General features: G+C 34.5%; 1 protein-coding gene across 11 annotated transcripts in view; it reads right to left on the bottom strand.

Annotated features, from left to right (window-relative positions):
- LRRIQ1 (leucine rich repeats and IQ motif containing 1) overlaps positions 1 to 21,134 on the bottom strand; it is a 103,551-nt gene extending 82,417 nt beyond the window's left edge. For 7 of the 11 annotated variants that reach the window (XR_014952297.1, XR_014952296.1, XM_085570171.1 and 4 more), the window contains exons 1-12: positions 20,934 to 21,133; positions 20,296 to 20,458; positions 19,027 to 19,138; positions 18,049 to 18,119; positions 16,703 to 16,805; positions 15,796 to 15,962; positions 13,967 to 14,041; positions 12,602 to 13,789; positions 11,651 to 11,803; positions 10,329 to 10,479; positions 6,273 to 6,466; positions 5,239 to 5,366 (exon numbers count right to left, since the gene is read on the bottom strand). Coding sequence is in view for 9 of the 11 variants with exons in the window: in XM_085570171.1 (XP_085426297.1) it covers positions 5,239 to 5,366; positions 6,273 to 6,466; positions 10,329 to 10,479; positions 11,651 to 11,803; positions 12,602 to 13,789; positions 13,967 to 14,041; positions 15,796 to 15,962; positions 16,703 to 16,805; positions 18,049 to 18,119; positions 19,027 to 19,138; positions 20,296 to 20,424 (2,471 nt within the window). In the remaining 2 variants the exon portion in view is untranslated. Of the gene's footprint in view, positions 1 to 5,238; positions 5,367 to 6,272; positions 6,467 to 10,328; positions 10,480 to 11,650; positions 11,804 to 12,601; positions 13,790 to 13,966; positions 14,042 to 15,795; positions 15,963 to 16,702; positions 16,806 to 18,048; positions 18,120 to 19,026; positions 19,139 to 20,295; positions 20,459 to 20,933 lie in introns of all 11 variants that reach the window. The other 4 variants (XM_031507743.3, XM_085570165.1, XM_085570166.1 and 1 more) reach the window with 2 other exon arrangements.
- Between the last annotated feature and the right edge of the window lie 1,078 nt (positions 21,135 to 22,212).

Here is a 22,212-nt window from a genome sequence, read left to right as displayed (position 1 = left end):
AGGAATTGGAACTGTAAGATGTGTGCTATTGCTACTACTAAAGAATTAATGCTCAATGTTATTTCTTTGCTTACAAACTTTCATTTAGGCAAGAATGAATGCTGAATGGTTTGTTCAGCTGCCAAGCTATTGCCAAATATTTCAGATTAAAGTTTATCTTAGTTTATCTTGAATATGAAAGAGGCAGAAAAAGGTAAAAAAATCAAGATGCAAAGAATCCCAATTATCAACTACAACTAGAATGTTTAAGCACATGGTACACCAGCTACACATTTTTTAAAGAGATACACATTTAGTAACCTGTTTTATCTCTGTAATGGCAAGGCCCTAGCATAACAGGAAAATGGTATGTGGTCAGTTTTTGACTGCTAATTTTCACTGAAAGTAGTATTTTCTGAGGGTATAGTGCCTTTGAAAGGTATAAATCAGAATTCGTTTTGTCTGAAATATGACACTACAAAAAATGAAATGTACTCAAAATTAATGAGGGACAAAAATGCGTCTTTGTTGCTGAAAGGTACAACTACGTTGTTTCCAGCACAGGGTTTACAACTGAAAGGCAGAGTTGAATTTTACTCTGATGCACTAATTATTAACTAAATGTTAATTATAGATTATTTAATCTCATCGAAAATACAACCAAATTCAAACCAGAAAAATAATTGGTTTCCACATTCAGTTGAGAAGTATTTCTATGCAACGACATGACATTTTAAGAGCAAATTCAGAGCAACAGATGCAAAGACAACTGAGTACATGTCAGTGTACTTCCATTTCTTTCTCAAACTACATTGTAATGTTGTCTTGGATCTAACCCTACTTAGTTCTATTTCCTTTGTTCTATGGAAGTTTTCCATGGAATCAAACAACTATGAACAAGTATTGACTCTGTAAAGCATTAAGCCTTTTATGTAGACCTGTATATATAGTAATATAAGTTTCAGACTTTTAGTTTCTCATCATCAGCCAATAATACATGACTATATTTAATATTCATAGCAAGTATCATCACAGATATTACTGGCTAATAGTATGGCTGCAAAAACTCAAAATTCATGACTATAGATTCATACATTCAGAAAACAAAGACATAAGGGACAAAACATCATGCAGGGTTTTTATTTATAATGACTTCTCTGGCTCTTTATCAGCATACGCTATGGAGAATTAGAAATTGTCTACTGGACAGTCCTTGCCTGCCGTTGGCATTATGAGAGTTAAAACATTTCTCCGTCATTCTATAGCTTTCCCTTTACTGACATTCTTTGTTAATTTTTTTTCTAAGAAAATTCAAACCAGAAAGACAAAGGACATTACTGAAAACTTAATACTACTTGACCTTGTCACATTAGCCCTGGGCATAAGAGAGATATAAATTACAAAGAAGACACAAAAGTAAAAGATATTCACAAAAAAGCAAGCTATAGCTTCCTTTTTCTGTTCCCATTTAAGGCACTACCAGAACAGTCAGAGATAGAGTTTATGTCGTTTATGTGGCTATATCCAAAAACAAGGTTTAAGAATAGTTGCAAGTATGCATCACAGAAAATAAAGATTGTGTTTCTGAACATGAATAGCAGTTACTGCTCAAGATGGTCTAAATTCTGCTGTGCAACTCCTTTTCCCCAGAAAAATTAGCATTGATGTTAATAAGCGGTGAGTAGGAAGCAGGGCAAAATAACTCAAATAAATTTATCATAATCTAGATATTTAGGTAAAGACCAGATTGCTTTTTCATTCCTTAAATTAAAGACAGCTCAGTTTTCAATAATCATCATATTTATAAGCAGCAAATATACAGAATATAGGAAATCTGTCAGGTAGCCACTTCGCTTCTTGAATACTCTAGTAGACAGTACATCAAGTATATTATCCATTATGCCATATACTTAGAGATAAACTTATCACCAGCAAAGTATTACTGAAAATTATTTTAAAAAATCTAGAGTGGTAAGGATAGGATGGAGAAAACCACTAAAACATGATTATTTCAATACCCTATGACATTTAGATATGTTATGATAATTCTGGAAAAGTGGTCTAATTCTCAAAACACCATGGCTTGCAAGGAGCTAAACTATCATATCTGAGAAATTCAGTTGAAAACACAGATACCATATATTTAAGTTGAGAAAACAATGTATGCTAAGAAAGAACTTAACCAACTTTTTAGCATTTCTACTATAAAGCTTTTAGGAATAATATGAATCTAGATGTCAAAACATGAGAGCAACATGGTCACAACAAACTTGATTTGGGCCAGACTATTTTCTCAAAATAAAAAGGAACTTCTGCAGGTGACTGAATTTTTTTAAATATTAAATTTTTATCTATCTCAGTTAGGTTATCTTAGTGAAAAGCAAGTGATAGCAAAAAAAGAAGAACTTTGTCTTATTAACACCACATTGAAACAGAAATGTTAGGAGAGATTTTGTCTATTTTGAAGTTGAAAAAAAATGGCTACCGGAACAGCAAGTTTAGTGTCTCACTGTAAAACTTTTAAATAAAAAAGCCATTAACAAGTGAGTTGTATAATTAAATGGGATGACATGTAAATATAAATGCCACATGAATGCTGAACACATTAAAAATTTATTAGTTTTACACAAGGACAAGGTTATTTTCTTCTACACCTAAATTTTTATCCACAACAGAAGAAAAAAGAATATGTCCCTCTTTTAAATTAACTTGACAGTTGTGTCCTCAGCTGCTATAAAATACAGAATGGATCTTCATAGTCTCAACACTGCAGAAACCAAGTCAAGAGGATATTCATCATTGTCTTTGGTCAACATTGATCAAGAATATAGTTTGTACATAAAAGCCACAATAAAACAATAATAGGAACAGTGATGAAATAGCTGTCTTTTTTCTATTTGAAGGAGTTAATCACTACCTGTTTTAGTTTCTTGTTAGACTGTAGGTTTAAAACAATTTAAACTAAATAATTTTTGGAGTTTTACCTTTGACAATTTCTGGTTTATGATGCAGACAAAGCATCTCAGGAATAAAAATGTCCTGCAAATTAGTGTAAGAATTTTCTTTTCACAGTAGTTCACTTTCAGAAAGAATACAGATTCATAGCATTATCATTATATTGGCTTCCTGCAATCAGTAAAGAGGAAATGGCACTCAGTGCACACTTGGAAAAATTCACAAAATTGCACTGGCTGTAGGATAAAAGTAAAGAAACAGCTTTTCTTTCAACAGCTTACTCCATTACATTTGCTGTTTCTATAGAACATCAAGTTACTTATACTACAGCACACACATATGGAGTTGCTTATGAGTGTACATAAAGTGAGTGTAACAGAGCAGGCTACTGAAATGCCAGGAATTTTGAGGCTTTTAATATGGATTTAAGGCTATCTTGTCCCGTTTGTCACAAAGATTTGACATAAGCTATAGACACATCAGAAAGAAAGGTAATTGTTTGGGGGCAAGATGTATACTTATTTTCAGCACATCCAGTCCTTTCTCACAGCCCAGCAAAAGGAACTGAGCAGACCAAACACTGCATCTCTGCTTGGCTACTGGAAAACCAGAGCAAGCACTACAATGGACTTTAAAAACGCTAAGATTATGGGATAGGCAAGTGACTTAAGGTACATCTACATGGCTAGTCCAGCACAGCCGAAATCCAGAGGTTGCATTTGAGCTATCACTGAGACTATGTTTGCAAGTCCATAGCAGGCATATTAGATCTTCAAGTTTTGCAAACACTTTATTACACACAGGATAGCTACACTGGTGGAAGAAGAGGAAACTACAATACAGAGCCACATTATCCACAAAGAAGCTAAAGAGGACAAGGAAAACAAAATAGCTAAAAACAAGAATTAAATCAAGCAGTGTGACTTGAAATCTAATGCTTAACATATAATGCTCTTGCTTAATCACAGGCAGGAAGCACTTTCTCCAAACTCTAGAAGAATTAATAAGGGGAAAAAAAATCCCAAACCCTAGAAGCCTGATCAGGAACTTGAAGATTAGATTCTGTACGTATATTATTTACATCCAAGAGTCTCCATGAATAGTACTTCACCAGAGATGCTATGAAAACAATCTGAAAAGTTATATAGAAATATACGTTGTATATACTTAATATTCAATTACCATGAAGGACATTGCTTATTATAACAGGACTCAGTCTAACACATCCTTTTTCCCACAGACACAATTGGCTAAGCTGAACTAAATGTCACATAGGGTGGTATTCTTCTGCTCAGATGTAGACATCTACACATGAGGTGGCAAATTTGATTTTTATACTAGTGAGTGAAGATGAACAGGCACTTTAAGGCTATGATTAGTCTCAAAGCAAGCAGCTACAAATGGCAGATGAATCACCCTTTAAAAACATCTATTCACTAACAGGAGAGTGAAGAAAATAGTTGAGGGTGTATTTCTATATATGTGGTATGTAGTATTCTGTTTGTTAAGCTGAGATCAGTCTTATTCAGAACAAAATGATCACAGTATAGAAAAATAATGGATGTTAATTTAAAATTAATTTTCCTATTAACATATTGCAGACTGTAATAAATGCTTCATATATTTTATAGTAGAATTTAAATAGAAAAAAGGGGGGGTGGGGAAAATAGAGATTTTTAGTTCAGGATGTCTGGTTATTCTACCTCTAAAGATGTATAGAATATCTTATTAAACAAACAGAAAACTAATTACAGAGTACTTGAGTGCATGATCCAGTTTTATGCTGCTTGTCTCGATTCTTTTATACCTTTTAAATAGAACCATAAGAGTGAAAAATTAAAGCAAATATACTTGTTTTGGAGGGCATTAACATACGTATGTAAAATAAAAAACATTCTTATTTGGCCTTTCTAACTCTAGTACTTGCCCTTAACTTAGCCTTCAAAGTCTGTTTTGAATAAGCTAGCTGTGAAATATGAAGTTTGACAGACATACTCTAGAAACAATTGCTAAAGAAAGAAAGAAATACACCGTGGTTTTAATAATGCCACAATGCTCAAGGATTATTTTCACATAATATCCAAGAGAAAAAAAAATTAATTTACATAGTTAATGCTGTTTCAAATTTTCTTAGATAGAGGTAGCCAAGATAATTACATGCCAACCACATATTTTTATTTTTAAAAAATATACCAAAAGATAGTTAAATTTCAACCATACTGAGAATTATACTTTTCAGACAAGTGTTGTGTTAGTAAATTCCTCTGGATCAGTTCTGTAAGTGGAAGAATGTTTCTTACTTACCTATTTTGAGACAGCAGAAGAATCTGCAATAGAGGCAACCAATACAAAGAAAGCATTCTCACAGAAGAAATGCTATTGTCCTCCAAATATAGTTCTCTTAAGAGAACATGATTTTCCAGTCTTGGAAGCTAAATAGAAATGAGATGGTTATTTAAGAGTAATATAAATTAGAGAAACAACAATGGAATGCTTACCAGATGCTTTTCATAAATCATTACTAAATACAAGAAAAACTGACATTTTGGATATAGGTATCATTTCCTTATTATGTATGTACCAGTTGACACACATAATCCCTATTTATCAGGTGGTAAATACTTTTTAATGTCTTCTACCACACCTGAATAGTTAATATAAAAAATTAAAGAAGAAAAAAATTCAAAAGCCCAAGAGTCACAGTCTTAGTATTTTATTCATGCAGTTATTTGCTGCTTATTGACAATACTTTTCATCTCCTGAATTCATAGGAGAATAACTGTTAGCAAATATGATTAAGCATATGGTTAGCAAACAACTTGGCTATTTTAAATGCTGCAGCATGAATTTCAAGTTTTGGAGAATCAACAAACATTAAATAAGCATGATTATCATCATTCTTAGGGTGATAATAATATAATCATTACATAAGGGTAACAGTAAGGAGCAATTACTTATATGTAATGACAATTATATCATTATTACCAGCCTGATATAATTATCTTACTATTATAACAGGACCTATAAGTAATAATAATCTTTTCTGACAGTATAAACAAAATCAGAATCATAACTAGGAAAAAAACTATATGCTATAAGTGAAGGGGGAACCATAATCACTGAGAGTCCAATTTTCCAAGGACTTAGGTGTAAGAAAACAATTAACTGCTAGCCATTTGTATCTTTGAAAAATCACCCTCTGATAAGGGGAAAAAAAAAATCTTACCTAAGAGCATGAAACATCCCACACCAATCAAAGAGTACATGCTCAGAATGCTGAAAAATATGACTGTTAGCAAAGATGTATGCACAACAGCCACTAAATTCAAAACTTTTACCTCCTGGAGATTATTGCCTTGCAACTTCAGAACTTGAAGGAGGCCGCAATTCTCAATGCCTTCAACTTGTGCAAGATGATTGAAAGAGCAATCTAGGTGAATGAGAGTAGGTGCCTCACAAAGACCTTTTGTGCTGATTAAATGATTATGGTCCATAATTAATTGTTGAAGATTTTTCAGTGACTCCAGACCACCTGAAAATTCAAGATTTAAGACATGATAAAATAAAAATCTCTTGTCATTCAAGTACTAAGGAAACTTGAAATTTTCTGTACATTCTCTGACATAACAAGTAATATGACTTCTGTATAGGGTTTAAAATGAATTACTGTATTTTGACTCTATCACAAATACAGCACATATGGTTCACAAATCTCTGATCCTGTTAATCATGCAATAATAACAGTTCATAATCTCTTTGGTACTTCTGTAGGAAGAGAACATTCTTTTAGTGATAAACTGTACTTACAATGCTTTAACCACTTTAAAACTGCTGTGAATTCCATGAAATGCTAACAGACCTCTTAAAATCATCCATCAGAATGAAAACACTATGTTTAAAAGTTAATTTTTATTATTTCATTTTTTAAAGTTTTTTTTTTTTTTGAAAAAAGAAACTGTATTAAAACTTAGGTCAGTATCATCACTATTATTTAAATTAGTCTTGTTTAAGGAATTATGACAAAATAAGTTTAATGAAGGCATTTATAAAGAAAATTTAGTGTCTTTAAGAACAAAGCTATACCACTGTAGCCATTCTACTCTCAACAAATTTACTCCTGCCATCTACATTAAAGAGCATGCAATCTCTACATACAAAAGAAACGCAAAGGAATTCCCATCAGCATCTGTTTCTTTCACAGAATGTAACCCAAATCATCCTCACAACAGCAAAAAATTACATTGTCTTCCCATAGTCTTACACATGCAATAGCAGTGATCCATCTAACTTGCTACAGGTATGAGCAGCTTTTCTGTATCTCTGTAGTAAAAAATTCCTTTGAAGGGATACCCTTCACATAACTTATGTAAAATAAGGAATTTCTGATTTTATGTCTGTTTCATGTATTCTTATATAATTTAGTTAATTTAGGATTATTTGAGGGAACACTTTGTCTCATCTTTATCTCACCCAAAATTTCAGAAGTTCCCCATAGGAATCTGAATGAGCTCGATTCACAGTAGGGAATCTCTTTGTGACTGTTCTCTGAAAAAAACCTAGATTATGAAACCAGAGATCAAGCTGCATCATAAAGTATTGAAAATACAGAAGAAGACTTAAAAATGAAAAAAAAATTATAAGGAGAAAACTGAAGCAAAACATTAAATAACACAACAGTAGTAAGTTTTTAAAAATTCCCAATATAGGCATTCCAATTATTTTAATTTAAAAATGGAAAACACTTTGTGAAAAGAATGCAATTGTCTGACATTAAAGTGATATAATCTTAAATATAGCACACATGTCCTATAATGCAACTTCAAAACTGTGTTTTAGCAAAAAAATATACAAGTCTTTAACTATTCTGAAAAATTTCAAACATGCCCATGACATAATATCCTGACTGCAAGTTCCTGATCTTGCATTTTTCTTTCGTGCTTGGATGAAAATAAAAAAGGAACCAGCACCATCTAGCGGTTTCACAAACACTTTAGCATTTTCGTGTGTTTGCTCCCAAGACTTCCTCCTAAGAGCAGCTCTTCAATCTCCACTTTTCAGTTACCAGCTTAGCAGTACTAGAAACTTTAAAAGCACTATGTGAGCCTGGAGTGGGACCAAGAAGAGAGACTGCACACACAATAAGAAAAGGCAAAAAGGTACAACAGAATCTGGAATTTTACTTCTCTGCATGCTTCTCAAAGCAATTTCTTTCCTCTTACTCATCTGAATGTCATTCTGAACATTCTGGAATCAAATGCAGTCCAACAGAAAAAAAAAAACACAAGAGAGAATAACTACAATACAAACCGATAATATATTACTGGTTCTTCTGTCCACATGCAAAATTAAATATAAGCATGAAAGTCTTCTGCACCTTTCCAGAAGATATTGTATGTTTTACATACGATGCAACAAACAAAAGTTATAGCAGTCATAGGAAAAGCATTTTGTTTTACACGGTTTCAGCAAGATTCAAGGAGAACTTTTATGTAAGTCCTCAGCAATTTGCAAAGTGCAGCTGAAGTCTGCTAGCTAGGGACTCAATTACTGATGCAGCTGTGAAGTCACTTTTACGTGGGACAAAGACAACTAACAACAGAGTGAAAGCTGACAGTGAACATAAAAATGAAAAAAAAATCCCCAAAATAAAACCCCCAAACAACAAAACCAAAACTAAAAAGGTGTCTGGATAAAAAAAAAAAAAAATCCTCTCTGTGCTGTCTTAAAAAGACTATATTGAAAGCAGCATTTATGACCATCCATGGCTATGCATTCCTTGAGCTGCCAGCACCAGCTGCAGCTGCTGCTACCCAGCACTCTATGGCAATGTAGAACACCCTAGAGAAGCATATTTGAAGACCTGAGTCAAAATGCTACTTTTTGTGCATGAAATTTTTTAAACAAAGCATTAATCCTCAAAATATACATGTATGCACTCCACTTTGGTGTGTTACTGTTAGAATTACTTAATTTGTGATCATGTACTCCTAAGGGAAAAAAGCATAATTGAGACTATTTCTCTTACTGCTATGTTTAAAGGGTTTTTGGCAGCTCTACTTTTCCCTCTACTGATGCTATATTTCAATGAGAGGAGAAAAGAATAAAAAAAGAAATCATTGTATGCCAGAAATTTCCTAAAATAAGTCATTAAAATTTAAATATTATGAACGTAAATAAGTTTTACTACACAGTACTGGAGGTTCCAAAATTGCTAAGGGACATCCTGCAAGATTTAGAGATGGGAGTGATATGCTAACTTTTTATAACACACAAATCCATTTTATGCATTCTGTGAGCTACTCAATATGAAATAAATCCTGTATTATGTATCTGCTTTAACCTAAAATCTTCACAGCAATTCTGGAGAGGAAAAAAAAAACCACATTTGAAGATTAATTTTGTGAACATTTATTTGCACACTTAAATTCATTAGAGACTAAATAATTGTAGCAATGTACTGCACAAAAGAGAAAATACCAGAGGATTTCAGTCCACTTGGCCTGTATGAAGTTACCACACTCCACACGAATGCCACATTCTTAAATGTCACTAAAATTATATCATTCTTAGACTCATCTTGCAGACATTTTTATCAAATTAGATCAATCTGAATAAGAACCTTATCAAGCACTACACAGAACAATGCAGATGAAACATTTCAACCATATTATTTTACTGTTCCTCATTAGAGTACTGGTATGCTTTCATGGTAAAAATTGATTTCCCAGCACTTTTATTCTCACATATTAAAAATTTTCTTCATCAATAATAACATTTACACATATTAGCAAAAATATTCATAATATCTTCATCAAAGTCTCTACATCTACAGATGTTTTAAAGGTTTCCCATTTTCTGTTTGCTATGCTCTTGCCGTTTAATCATTGTTCAGTGTTATTTAACAATTTTATTCAACAGTGGAGCTGCTTCTTATTTACAAATTTTATGTTAAGTTGTTTAGTCTATGAGCTTAATAATTGTTTTTAATTATTCTCCTATTGTCCAGCAGACTCAAGACAGACAACACAATTTCTATGTAACTATTTACTGTGTCAGTCAGGAACACACTGGAATTCCCTGCAGTTGCACAGCTAGCCTTTGCTTTCGTTATGTCTGAGATAAGCTGAACTCAGCCTACTCTCATATTCCAGCTGACTTAGTGCAGAGAATGTTAGTGGCCCTTTCAGAAAGATTTTAATTCTCTTTGGCTGACAATAGTTACATGACCTGCTAGATGGAATACATGGCAATAGCTAAGCCATGCTTTAAGATGCAGGTTTTTTGTCAAGTCTGTCTCCTTGGGTTTAGCAGCTGACTGGCTCTAAATCCAATGGGTGTATAATTCTGAATATAAACTACATGAATTGTTATACAAATTGGAATAATTTTCTTACCAATTCGAGTGATTCTATTGTAGGAAAGTTCAAGATTTTGGAGATTTTTGCATCCATCTAAACCACAAACTGATGAAAGATGGTTCTTATTCAGAATGAGAATGCAGAGATTTTCCAGATTTGCACAGTCAATTACCTGAATGTTGTTTTCCTTCAATAAAAGAAAATGAGAATATTAAATAGCATCTGAAGTGAAGCAGCAGAACTACGTAAAACATAACAGATTATCTTTATTGCTTATTTTTATCCTAAACTCTTAGCTAGGAGTAAGGGCATCTGTATTTTTCCATTGGGAAAAAAAATGATGAGTCCTAGAAATGACCTTTTGTATCCTTCTGAAATTGAACAAGAAAGTATTTTGAACTTCATTCTGGTTCTGAAAATTACCAAAGTTGAAACAAAAAGAGCATAAAAAAGAAGTTAAGAACAGAGCAGTCTCTTCCATATACATTTTCCTACCTCTCGAAGCCCTGGGAGACTGAACTAAAAACATCCATAAAACCATCATGTTTACTAGATGCTAATGAAGACAGCTGTAATTTTGATGGAATCCTATTTACTAATAGCAAAAGTCTGCATTTAGAGGTAATTTGGTCACAAACATTAACACTGTTCTAAGCTAATACTCTTGCTCCAAGGGATCCTGCTTTTCAAACATCCTCTTTCCCAGGCCATTTTAATAATGCTGCCTCAGATGTCTCTTTCACTATTTGCTGTGTTTGGTCTTTTCATCTGGAAAATGGTGTTGTTAAAACACATTAAATTAAAAATGTGAACAAAGCTGTTTCATGTAAATTGTCAAGCTCTGGAACAGAGATGCATTACAGAGAAAAAGTTCTCTTTAATAATTAAATGTGGTCACGTAAGACACTGCACAGTAGCAAATACCTAAACATTAGGCCTCTCATATAACTCACTATATGTACTATTTCTTGAACATAGATGTTACTTTTAATTACCCTTCAATGTGTATGTTGCAAAGGACTCTTCCCTCTCCCTATTCTTGCTCAAGCTGAGCACCTGCTATGGTGAACAGCTTCTGTCCACTCATCAGTCAGAGACTGAGTAAACAAAGATCTATACTCTTGCTAACCGTAGCCTGATATTTTCTTAGTATAGGTTGAATCATTTGCAGCATGTTGTTTTTTGTTATTTGCACTGTAAATCTGCTTGTAAAACTTACATTTGGGAGTATGTTGTTGCTATTCCTATGCTCTTAAGGCTAAAAGTTACATATTCAGTTGTACAACTGAACATTCAATTAAGAAGCAAAACTGGCAGTTCTCCCCATGTTATAACAAAGAATCAAATATGCTTGGTACCTCCACATTGATATACTTCAGGTCTTTGCAGCTACTTAGTCCTTCGAGTGCAACCAGTCCACAGCGCCTCAGAGTCAAAACTTGAAGATGTGAACATTCAGATAAGGTTGAGAGACTACAAGCTGGCAAATCTTCGAGCGTAAGTGTTGTGACCTACATGCATTTATTGATAAATAAAACTAACATTTTGTATATTGAAGATTCAGTGCACAACATCATAATATGGTAATTTTGTTTAGGATGAAAAGAACAAAACTACAATCTATTAATTCTCTATAAAATCCAAGCAGTTAATGGTAATCTTTTTATATAGAAAATAATGGCAATGATAGGTTTGATCTGTCCAGTGGGAAGAGCTAGCATGAAAACAATATTCACAGTATCATAAATAATGAGTGTAGAACAGACAAAAATTGTTCAGACTAGAAGTGTGTATAGGCTAGTAGGCCATCTCAAGAATGGACATCAAGATGAGAGCATGGAGCAAGCATATGATAAGTTAATAAGTGGTAAGAAAAATAAATCCTGGCAACCAGGAGATGTCCTTTATGGCAAAACACTATCTATAAGCTGATCAGTAATATCTTGTTTCTAGAAGAGGCTATTGCTCTCAAAACTCAGAATGAGCTAGTTGACCAGAAGCTGAAATGTGGGCCTTTATACAAAGGCAAAACCTTGTTAATTAAGCAGGATGTAAAAGCTCTTTCCTTTTAAAGTGTTAATATTATCAATCATCTGAAGACTAATACCACATTGTCTGTTTCACAACACTCACTGGAATTCAAGTCATTGTCATTGCTCTTATTGTGCACTTGGGCACAGGAACTGTTACAATATCTATTTCCAGCTCAACAATAAACAGCATTCTGCCAACATACCAAAACAGAAAATAACAACAAAAGTGAAAGTATGTCTCCCATTTCATTCTCAAAGTTTCATATTACCAGTTACCTGTTGCAAGGTACTCCAAGGGCCACTATGAATTATCTTTTCTGTACTTAATGGAGGCATCTTGCAAACTGAACTTTTCCTTAGTAGTTTTCTTATAGTTGCTTGCTTTTTTTGGTTTTCTTCATATATTTTAGACCAAGATTTGCATGTCTTCATCCAGTTTATTCTCTTCTGTTCAATATCATGAGGAATAATTACTTTACTACAAGACTCTGCTACGTCTTTACTACTGTCCCAGGTGTCTCTGACTTCTTCAGTATCATTTTCCATCAGAAATAAAGTTTTCTTCACAGTTTCATACTGAGAAAATCGATCTTCAATTTCTCTGTTATTAGCATTTGGCTGGACATTTGGAGGACTGCTGCATATGCAGTTTGCCTTTTTTTCTACCATGTCATTAGCACCGAAGTGCTGAGATTCATTCTTTGAAATATGACCATTTGAAACTTTATGACTTGTTTGTGAGTAATTTTCTTCTAGTTGTGTTACTGAATTAATGTGTAAATTCTCATTATTCACTTGAGAAGGGTGTTCCTTCTCAGAGCCTAGCACACTTGGTGTCAAATTTCTTTCTGCTAGACTCATCCAGTTATTTGTTTCATCCATCATTTCAGCATGCTTTTCTTTTGGTTCCTCTACTTGTTTATTTAGTTCCTCCTTCTCTTCTCTTATTAGTGTCGTATTTTCTGTCTTTTCCTTTTTTGTGTTTTCTCTGTTATTTTCTACATTTTCACTCATCACAGCTTCTGCTCCTTTTTGTTCTAATTTTCTTTGTTCTTCTCTTGTTATTTGGAGTTGTTTTTTCAATTTCAGGCTTTCTTTCTTTTTCTCATATTCCACAAGCTTCCTCACCTGTTTCAAATATTCTTGTCTTTCAAGTTCTTGTCTATTTCTTTCCTTTTCTCTATTTAACCTGTTTTCTTCCATTTGCGTGTTCAGTTTTTCCTCTCTTTCTTTCATTTCTCCCTCTATTTCCTCCAGTATTTTCTGCTTCTTTCTTATTTCATATTTCCATTGTTTTAAAATGGGAGCATATTTTTTACGGACTAAAAAAGCTCTAAATCTAGCTTGGATTTGAACAGCTGCTATACTCTGCTGTTCAGCTAGTTGCTGTCTTTCTTTTGCTTTCCGTTCTTCCAAGGCCTTTTTCTCCTCTTCCACTTGCAATTGTAGCTTCGTGATCAATTCCTAGGCCAAAACAATTAGGATAGATTTCAACCACTTTTAAAATGGGACAGGTATTGACACATATTTATCATTCATAAATAGAATCTAGTATAGTAAGCATTCCATGATAATATTTATTCTCAAATATATAACAGTAACCTTACAGTCTTTTGACAAAAGCTCACTGTACAACCTTACCTCATGTTGCCTCATTTTGTCTCTCCAAGCTTCCTCCTCTTTCTGTAACTCATCTTCTATTGCAGCCTGGCGTTTCTGCACAACAAATTAACTTAAATGAATATTGTACAAAACCAGAACAACACAAAACACCCTCTCTCCAATTTCATCCATCTTCTTGACTTTCCAACAATACAATTTTGTGAATGTCTGAATTTAAATGAGAAACTGAGCCGTGTGTGGATCAAAATAAACAACAGGACACTTGCATCAGTAATGTAGATTTGGTCATGTACTGAGAGATGCATACCTTCACAAAGTCAGCATCTAGGTACTGACCCAAACAGCTGCCACCTTCCTCTCCAAGATCTGTACTACTATCAAAGATGACAACTAGTTACCAAACCATTCAAAGTACAGGTAGAAAACAGAAACATGTCTGAATAATATCATGAACAATCTCCCTTTAATAGCATTGGTAGGTACTGATATTAAAATCCTCAAATGGGAATTTTGTTCAGTAAAGCTGAAGAAATTTTTCTGACTGAAACTGCTTCTCAACAGAAAATGAAAGTTCAAGTCTACTTTCTCACTATTTGCAAGTAAATAGCATTTCCCTCCTTGCCCAACATAACCTCAATCAGGAAAAAGTCTCAATCAGACTGTAAGTTAGCAGACAGAAAGTTAGTTACCTAAGTAACTAAAAAACACGCTGATCCAGTACCACATAATTCGTGGTGGAACCAAGATATATCAAGCAAATCAAATATGGAGGATATGAAGGAAGTAGTATAAGCAACCACTTTCAGCTTGGAGCATAAAGTCTCCCATGTGTATAAGCATTGTTTTTCATGGGCATGTTGTTCAGACAACAGGAGACCAGGCATCTACATCCTTCTGCAACAGGAAACGTTGGATTCTATTTCTCATCTCCAAAAGAAGCATTCCTGCAACAGCAGTACCTTTTGAAAAGAGAGCTATAGTAGACACTGAACTGGCCTTCAGAGATCAAAGGTCTTTTCACTTACTAAGACCTTCCTTACTACTGGTGACTTGAATTACCTTGCTGGTGCCAAGGCCCCCATCTCTTCAGAAAGCCACAAATTAGGTAACTGAAAATGTAGTGTTAATGCACCTTTCAAAACACACCTATTTAGGCTAAATAATAAAATTGTGTGGCCTCATAAGTATAATATCTGAGAGTTAAATTTCTTCATGTTCTTTCACTCTTTTATCCACTATGATGCTCCACCCACTATAGCAAAACATGATTAGATAGTCTGAGAGTGCAACCAGCCAATGTGTTGAGTCATCATCTATTGTGGCAGAACTCAGTAGATGAAGCCTGAGTAAGTTTCCCAGATAAAGATAGGGACAGCAAGTATTATAACTTTTACCTAGTGAAAAACAGTACCAGCATTGCTGAATTGAGTAATTTTGATTCTGATTACTTCCATTAAGATTTTAACATTGAAATGTGAAATTGGAGTGGGAGGTCCAAACTAGCTAAGCATTTTTTGTTAGGGCACAGTGACCATTTTTAATTTGTGATTAATTTCAGCACAACTCTCATTTCTGGTACTTTGGATTATTTCATCATATAAAAATTTTGTAAAGGCAAAGCTTAAGGAGTAATTTAAAATTTAGCATGGCAAATTCGTTCACTACTGATTAAAAGAATAAACACACAAAAAACAATGGACTACACTTAAATATGTTTTACAACTCACTGGCAACACAAGTAGGGTTTAGGACAGTCATGCAGTTTGAGATAGTAGACTCTTTTTCACATTAGAGCTAGAATTCAGGTAGTCTAGATTGGAACAGATTGGCTTAAAATCATTCATTACCTTATGAAGAAGATCTAACTTTATTCTTTCAGCCTCAAATTGCTCCAGATGCTGCAGCCTTCTTGCATGTTCCTGTTCATTCTGTTTTTTCTGTGAGGCTCTCTCTGCTTTCCACGTTTTCATCTTCTCATCTTCAAGCTCAAGTGCTCGTCTACACTGTTCTTCTACTTCACAATGGGCAAGACTTATGCTCATTTCAAGATCAGATATTAATCAACCCAGAAAACATGTTATTTAATTTCCTAATAAGCACTGGGGAACACTAAACTGTCTTAAGGCATTTGACAAGAAAAGGATCCTATGATTATATAGCCAGCAATATATATCTGATTTCCTACATGTATTATATAATATATATAGAAAATCAGAGCTACATTAAAAGTCCCTTCCATCCGAGATGGCTTATTATTATTCTGCACACTAACTGACTCTGCAACCATTCTGCTTATTCTAAAAATGTACCATTCAGGCATTCATACAATTTACGTCTTCTGTGGCTTTTCGTGGGCCCTTTAGTCTGATATGCTCCAGCCCAACTCATCCAAAGGCCATGGCAAAGGAACATTCTCAGCCAATGTGACCACAAAAAAAACCAAACCAAAATTCAAAAACCAAAACAAACAACAACAATAAAAATCTGTCGTCAAAGCAGAACCTGCTTAGTGCCTCTGAGCAGCTTTCATTTTTCAGTGCTATTTTTTGATATTAATTTCTATGATGATTCTGTGATCTTGAAATGAGATAAAGGCAAAAGTGTTTGTTTATGTCCAATCCATCAAGTAACAAGCCCTGTTGTATACTGCAATGTGAAATTCTTTAAAAAGAATGCTATGATACTTATGACAACAGAAAAGCAGGAAATAGTGATATGTTAAAGATCAACCAAATGAATAATGTGCTTGCTTACCTGTAAGAAAGCAGTCATCACTGACTGTTTCATCACTGATGGACTGACTACAATCAGGTGTTGTAGCAAGCGGCAAATCTTCATTTTCAACTTCAAGCAGTATCTAACATAGTTTAAAATTGTTATTAAAAAACAAGAAACAAAATTTAAAAGCAGAACATTATAGAAATCTCCCAGAACAAGGATAAGCTTTTTATCATATGACAAGTACAACAATGTGAAACTTACTGCTGACTCTAATCCTTTCACATTGAATAATGCTAACATATCAGTCAAAATATTGTTTTCTAGAGTAACAAATATTGTAGTATTTATCAAAATACATAATATTTCTATGTGTTTTTAAAATATATTTAATATTTTGACTTGGAAAAATGAATGTCTTGCATTTGTGATTTATTTTACTTTCTGCGAAACCAAACATTTATGCATGAATATTGTTATGCACACTGGGGAAGAACTAGTTACAGAGCAAATTTTTAAGAAGACTATTAAAAAATAATACTATGGGAACAAGGATTGCTATATTTATTTCATTGTTCTTTACTGGCAAGTAATCTATTCCTGCTCATTTATCATCTGTTCATCACATGCTTTGGGCCTATATTAATATTTGTAATGTAGCTGAAGTCACATGAAGTAATTGTGCTGTTTTAAACAATGGTCTTCTGAGAACAAAAAATCGTGTCTGCAAGAGTGCTCACTAATAAAAGCCAGGCAGCCAATTAAAAGTGAATAAATTAAATATAGTTTTATATTTTTCTAAGAAAACTTCAGCAAGTTATTCAGTCAAATGCTATGAAAATATAAAAGCAGTCATGTTCATAACTCTTGATTTATCTTTGAAAGGTACATTTATATTTTTGAAAGGTTTTTTTGAAAGGTATTTTTAAGTTTATCTTTGAAAGTTATGTTTTTATTTTCCATAAAATAATGGAATATATTAAGAGCAAGATTAATAGTAGTACATCTTCCTGATAATCATAAAAAATAAGATTAGAGAAGCTTAAAAGTGCTATCATAATATTAAGATAATATTCTTCAAATAGCTATCAATAACTATCAATAAGCGATTACTCAGTTTTGTTTAATTTTGTTGATTTTTGTGCTCAATATATCAGATAATTTATTTCAAATTTGAAATCTTATTAGAGTTGATGTCCTAATTCTAAAGATTTGTATGTAGAAACTCATAGAAACTCATCTTAATACATTATGGATAGTCTTACAGAAAAAAACCTAAACACATTTATAGATCTCCTTAGGAGGCCATAAAGCAAGAGTAAGTTATCTAGATGATTTAATAGAATTTTATTCCCTATAAATAATGTATAAATAAAATATACCTTTTCATTAAATTGTTTTGAATTCTCATTCGATTCAGAAGGATGGCAAGAAAGTACTTCATAAATGTCTTCTAAGAAAAATAAATAAAAAATTTAGTTCACAGAGAGAAAATCCCTTACGAGTGCTCAGTTTTGGTCTACATTTTCTATCTATTCAATTTGTTTAAACTAAAATAAAGTTCTTCTTTTCCCCCACTTTTACTTAAATATGTATGGGAATCATTTATTTACATTAAAAGCAGGAAATGTGTGTAACAGAAACAGACAAAATGATACTGTAAGAATACAGCGATAGCAAATATGAAAGAGAATTCCACATCATGAAACACAGCAGAACATTTTCTCTGCAGAAAAATACAGTAGCACTTGTATCAGAGAGGTCAAAAGTTGAAAAAGAACAATTAAAAAGAGTAAGATTGCATTACAAAAAGAATAAATAGGGATGCTCCCCAGATATCAAAATTGGTAGCCAATGCTGAACTTCTGATCACCAAGCCTATTGCACTAATGGAACAGGCAGTGGCATATACACTATGAGCTTGGCTTCAGTCGCACAGCAAACAGAAATATTTTTTTGCCAATTAACGGTCATTTCATCCAATGCGAGCTTGGGCATCTCAAGACAGACTTTAAACAGAGCCAATTGTATCTGAACCCTGCATTTCAGCTCCTACTGACTTCAGTTTCGACTTTCACAAAGAGTCTGGCCTGGGCTCTTAGAGAGTAATCTCACAACTTGCCTTCTTTAGCATGAGATGAGTTTTTAAGAAAGCTTAATTTCTGCTCAGATGTTAATTCAAGAAGATAGTACTGCATAGCTTTATTCCTAGAGATTTTCATCATGCATTCAGAAGGTGAGGGAATAGGTTTCACTGCTTGTTCTACTTAAAAGTTTGCATTATTTTATGGATGCTTGTTAGTCTACCTTCCACTGGTAATACAAGGTGTACAAACATTTTAACTGTGATTAATGCTTACTTCTACTTTGCTCATCTTCCAAGTCCTGCAGTATAAGCTTTTCAGCATCTTGATTGCTGCTCTTGATAAAGTTTAAATAGGCAAGAACTGATTCTGGTAAGTCACCTGAAATCTAGAAAAACACAACCTTTGACATATATTCTACATTTTCGTCTCACTGGCTTGAAAAGTGGTAAAATACATAAGAGAATAAAGACTTGGCTTCACTTATAAAGCATTGATGGAAATTAAGAGCAATTTCCACCAAAATTTTTCCAAATTCCTATACTCTTCTCATAGTCTTATTACCCACTGAACAATTAATAATTCTAGTTTTAATTACATTCTAATCAAATTTTAGTCATGTATCTTGCACTCTCTCCAGAAACACATTTCAATAAATTGTTGTGTTTATAACTGTGCTGGACCAGGAAATAAAGGAAAAGGACAAGATAAAAATGAACAAATACCTGTGATGTACAGGATTGTTTTCTTTAAAATGTCTAGATTCCTCACAAAATAAACAAATTTTAAATTTACTAATGTTTAAAGTATACATGTAGAACCAATTATTCAGTTTTCTTTATTACATAGAAATTTTCTATTCAAAAGACTACCTTTAATGTCAAGATTTTGGGAAAATGGTCTGCCTTCTCTGATGTGCATATTGTGGTTGACATTGCTGACATTCAATATGTGGGTACTTACACACTTATCAGTCATGCCTTTGTCTATGTCATATATAACATGATTTATGATCAATATTATCTCCCCTAATATCCTACAAACCAATCCCTATGCTATGAAGCTGAAAGATTAAAATGGCAGAAAAGGACCCAAATAACTGATTTTGTTTCAGAGGAAAGACACTTCCCAAAATAAGCAGTCATCCAAGAAAGAGGACTTGAAGTACCTATTTATATCAAATGAGTATCTGGAAATCTTACAAGGAATCTCCTAAACCAGTCCCTTGTAAAACTAAATTACAGATTTCAGTGAAGAATTATCTACTTATTCATCCAGACTTAATTTACCTCATCAAATCTTCCAGCTTCAGAGGATTCTGAAATAAAATCTCCAGGTCTGATCTTCTCAAGCAGAATGCTGATATTCATCTCTCCTATTGTCCTGTCACCACATTTTTCATGAAGCAATACTACCAAGACTGTTCAGCTCAAAGCCTCGGGTTAGGTGTTGGGCAAACATTCACCCATCAAAGGGACTTTCCAATGCCAACCCTGCTTTGGTACTACATGCTACAGAAGCAGTTTTAGCTCACTGAATACTTACAGTCTCACTGTCACTCAAAGGTTCCTCTGATACCTCTGTGTCAGGATCATCTGTTCCAAACGAAGAAACACTGATTCTATCCAATTCAATTTCTACTTCTTTTTCAATTCCCTTAATATCTTCTGACATTCTACTTCCCACAGCGTCTTATCTGTTTTGCAAGCTACACAAAAAAAAAAAAAAAAAGTAACACCTTTCAACAGAGCATGAACCAAAATAAACAGAGTTCTCAAAATAAGACTAAGAACATAGAAAGTTTTAATGATACAGAGAAAGCCATGAGAAATAATGTAACCCAAAGAGGTAAAAAACTCGTGGATGGGTGCAGGCAGGGGGAAACGGCTCCCCTCCCTCCTTTCGCAACCCGTTGTCCCCTGCAATTAGGAGAATGGGAGGTAACGAGCCGGCTCCTGCAGCGGGAGACCGGGCACACGGAGCGCATTTCTGCCGGGAAGGCGAGAAGCAGACCCTGGCTGAGAGCAAACTACATCTCCCGAAAGGCACCGCGCCCGGAGGCAGCACCGCCCACCAACGCTTCCTGACAGGCGAATGGGTCCGCCCCTTTGCATGCTGGGAGTTGTAGTCCAGCGCTCGCAGTCCTCCGGTCCCCCCCGCATCTACTTCATGTACCCACTCACCTGCTGTTCAGTCAAGTTCCTCACGGAGCCTCCTCCTTTCTGACCGCCTCTGGAGACCGGCCGCCCCTCCGCCCTGAAATCCCGCAGCCGCCAAGAGCGGACGGTGGGGAGCTCCAGGGGCAGGACGAGAGCCGCGCACCGCGCTGCTACCGCGGGAGCGTCACCGCGGCAACGGGAAACAGCAGCTCGGACGGGCAGCGAGAGGAGCCACACTTCGCCAGCAGCTGCCTTTCGCGTTCCTGGGCCGCTCGGCTGCGGCCCCAGCGTGAGACGGAGCGCCTCGCAGCGCCTCTTTTCGTGGTCTCGTTTGTTCGGGTTTTTTCTTTAATATTGGGGTTTGGGGTTTGTTTGTTTGATTGTTTTCGGGAGTTTTGTTTGTTTGTTTTGGGGCTGCTGTTGTTTTTTGAGAGTATTTTTATTTTGGTTTTGGATTCTTTTTTTTGGTTTTGTGTTCAGTTTGCGTTTGGGGATTTTTTTGAAGCCATAGACTGGAATTTAGTGTTCACAATAAATTGCAAGAGGCAATTAAACATAAAAAAAATATATAAATAAAAGCATCCCAAGACAATAGTGTTATAAATGAGAATTTATTCAGCCAGATTAAAAATAAAAAATAATTTTATTAGCGGTCAAATTCTATCTAGCCAGCCACAAGGAAAGAACAGTGCCGAGCCCGGGGTCAGCCCTGGGTGTGCAACAAGGAGTCAGCCTCAGGAGAGGTTTTCCCCCATGCCCACACACCTCTATCCTGGCACAAGCGGTTTTTATAGGGAAAATTCCGCCTAGATAACAATTTAAAAAGGCAAATGCAATCGGTACAAACAAAACTAGTGATAAAGTGTTATCCTTATAAATTAACTTACATTTTATATTGCATTGTTTCTACACAAGAAAATTTTTACCAGCATTGAATATTTCCATCCTACCTTAAGGACAATGGTTAAATGATCTATTTCTTTCTGAAGTCCAACATAACCACATCTTTAAAACAGAGAAGTTTTGTTATGTTGGCCAGCCCTGACTTTCTGGATACAGGCAACATGTTTCAGGAAGTTTCAGCTCATTTTGATGCACTTCCTGTCATTCCATGTCATGCAATTATTTTACCTGCATTTTCAAATTTGTGAAATGGATCATTTTCATTACAGCACAGCTCCAAGATTGTTCACGCTACAATTTTTGAATCAGTGCCACACTGGTGATGGGGATCTCAGCAGCAACAACAAGCTTCACTTGGGGTTTGTGTGAGGGTTCAGAGAGCTGCAGAACCTACAGCTTC

The sequence above is a fragment of the Lonchura striata genome, chromosome 1A (assembly GCF_050655825.1).
Source record: "Lonchura striata isolate lonStrDom1 chromosome 1A, ASM5065582v1, whole genome shotgun sequence".
Classification (NCBI taxonomy): Eukaryota; Metazoa; Chordata; class Aves; order Passeriformes; family Estrildidae; genus Lonchura; species Lonchura striata.
This window is presented reverse-complemented; position numbering and strand designations above follow the sequence as displayed.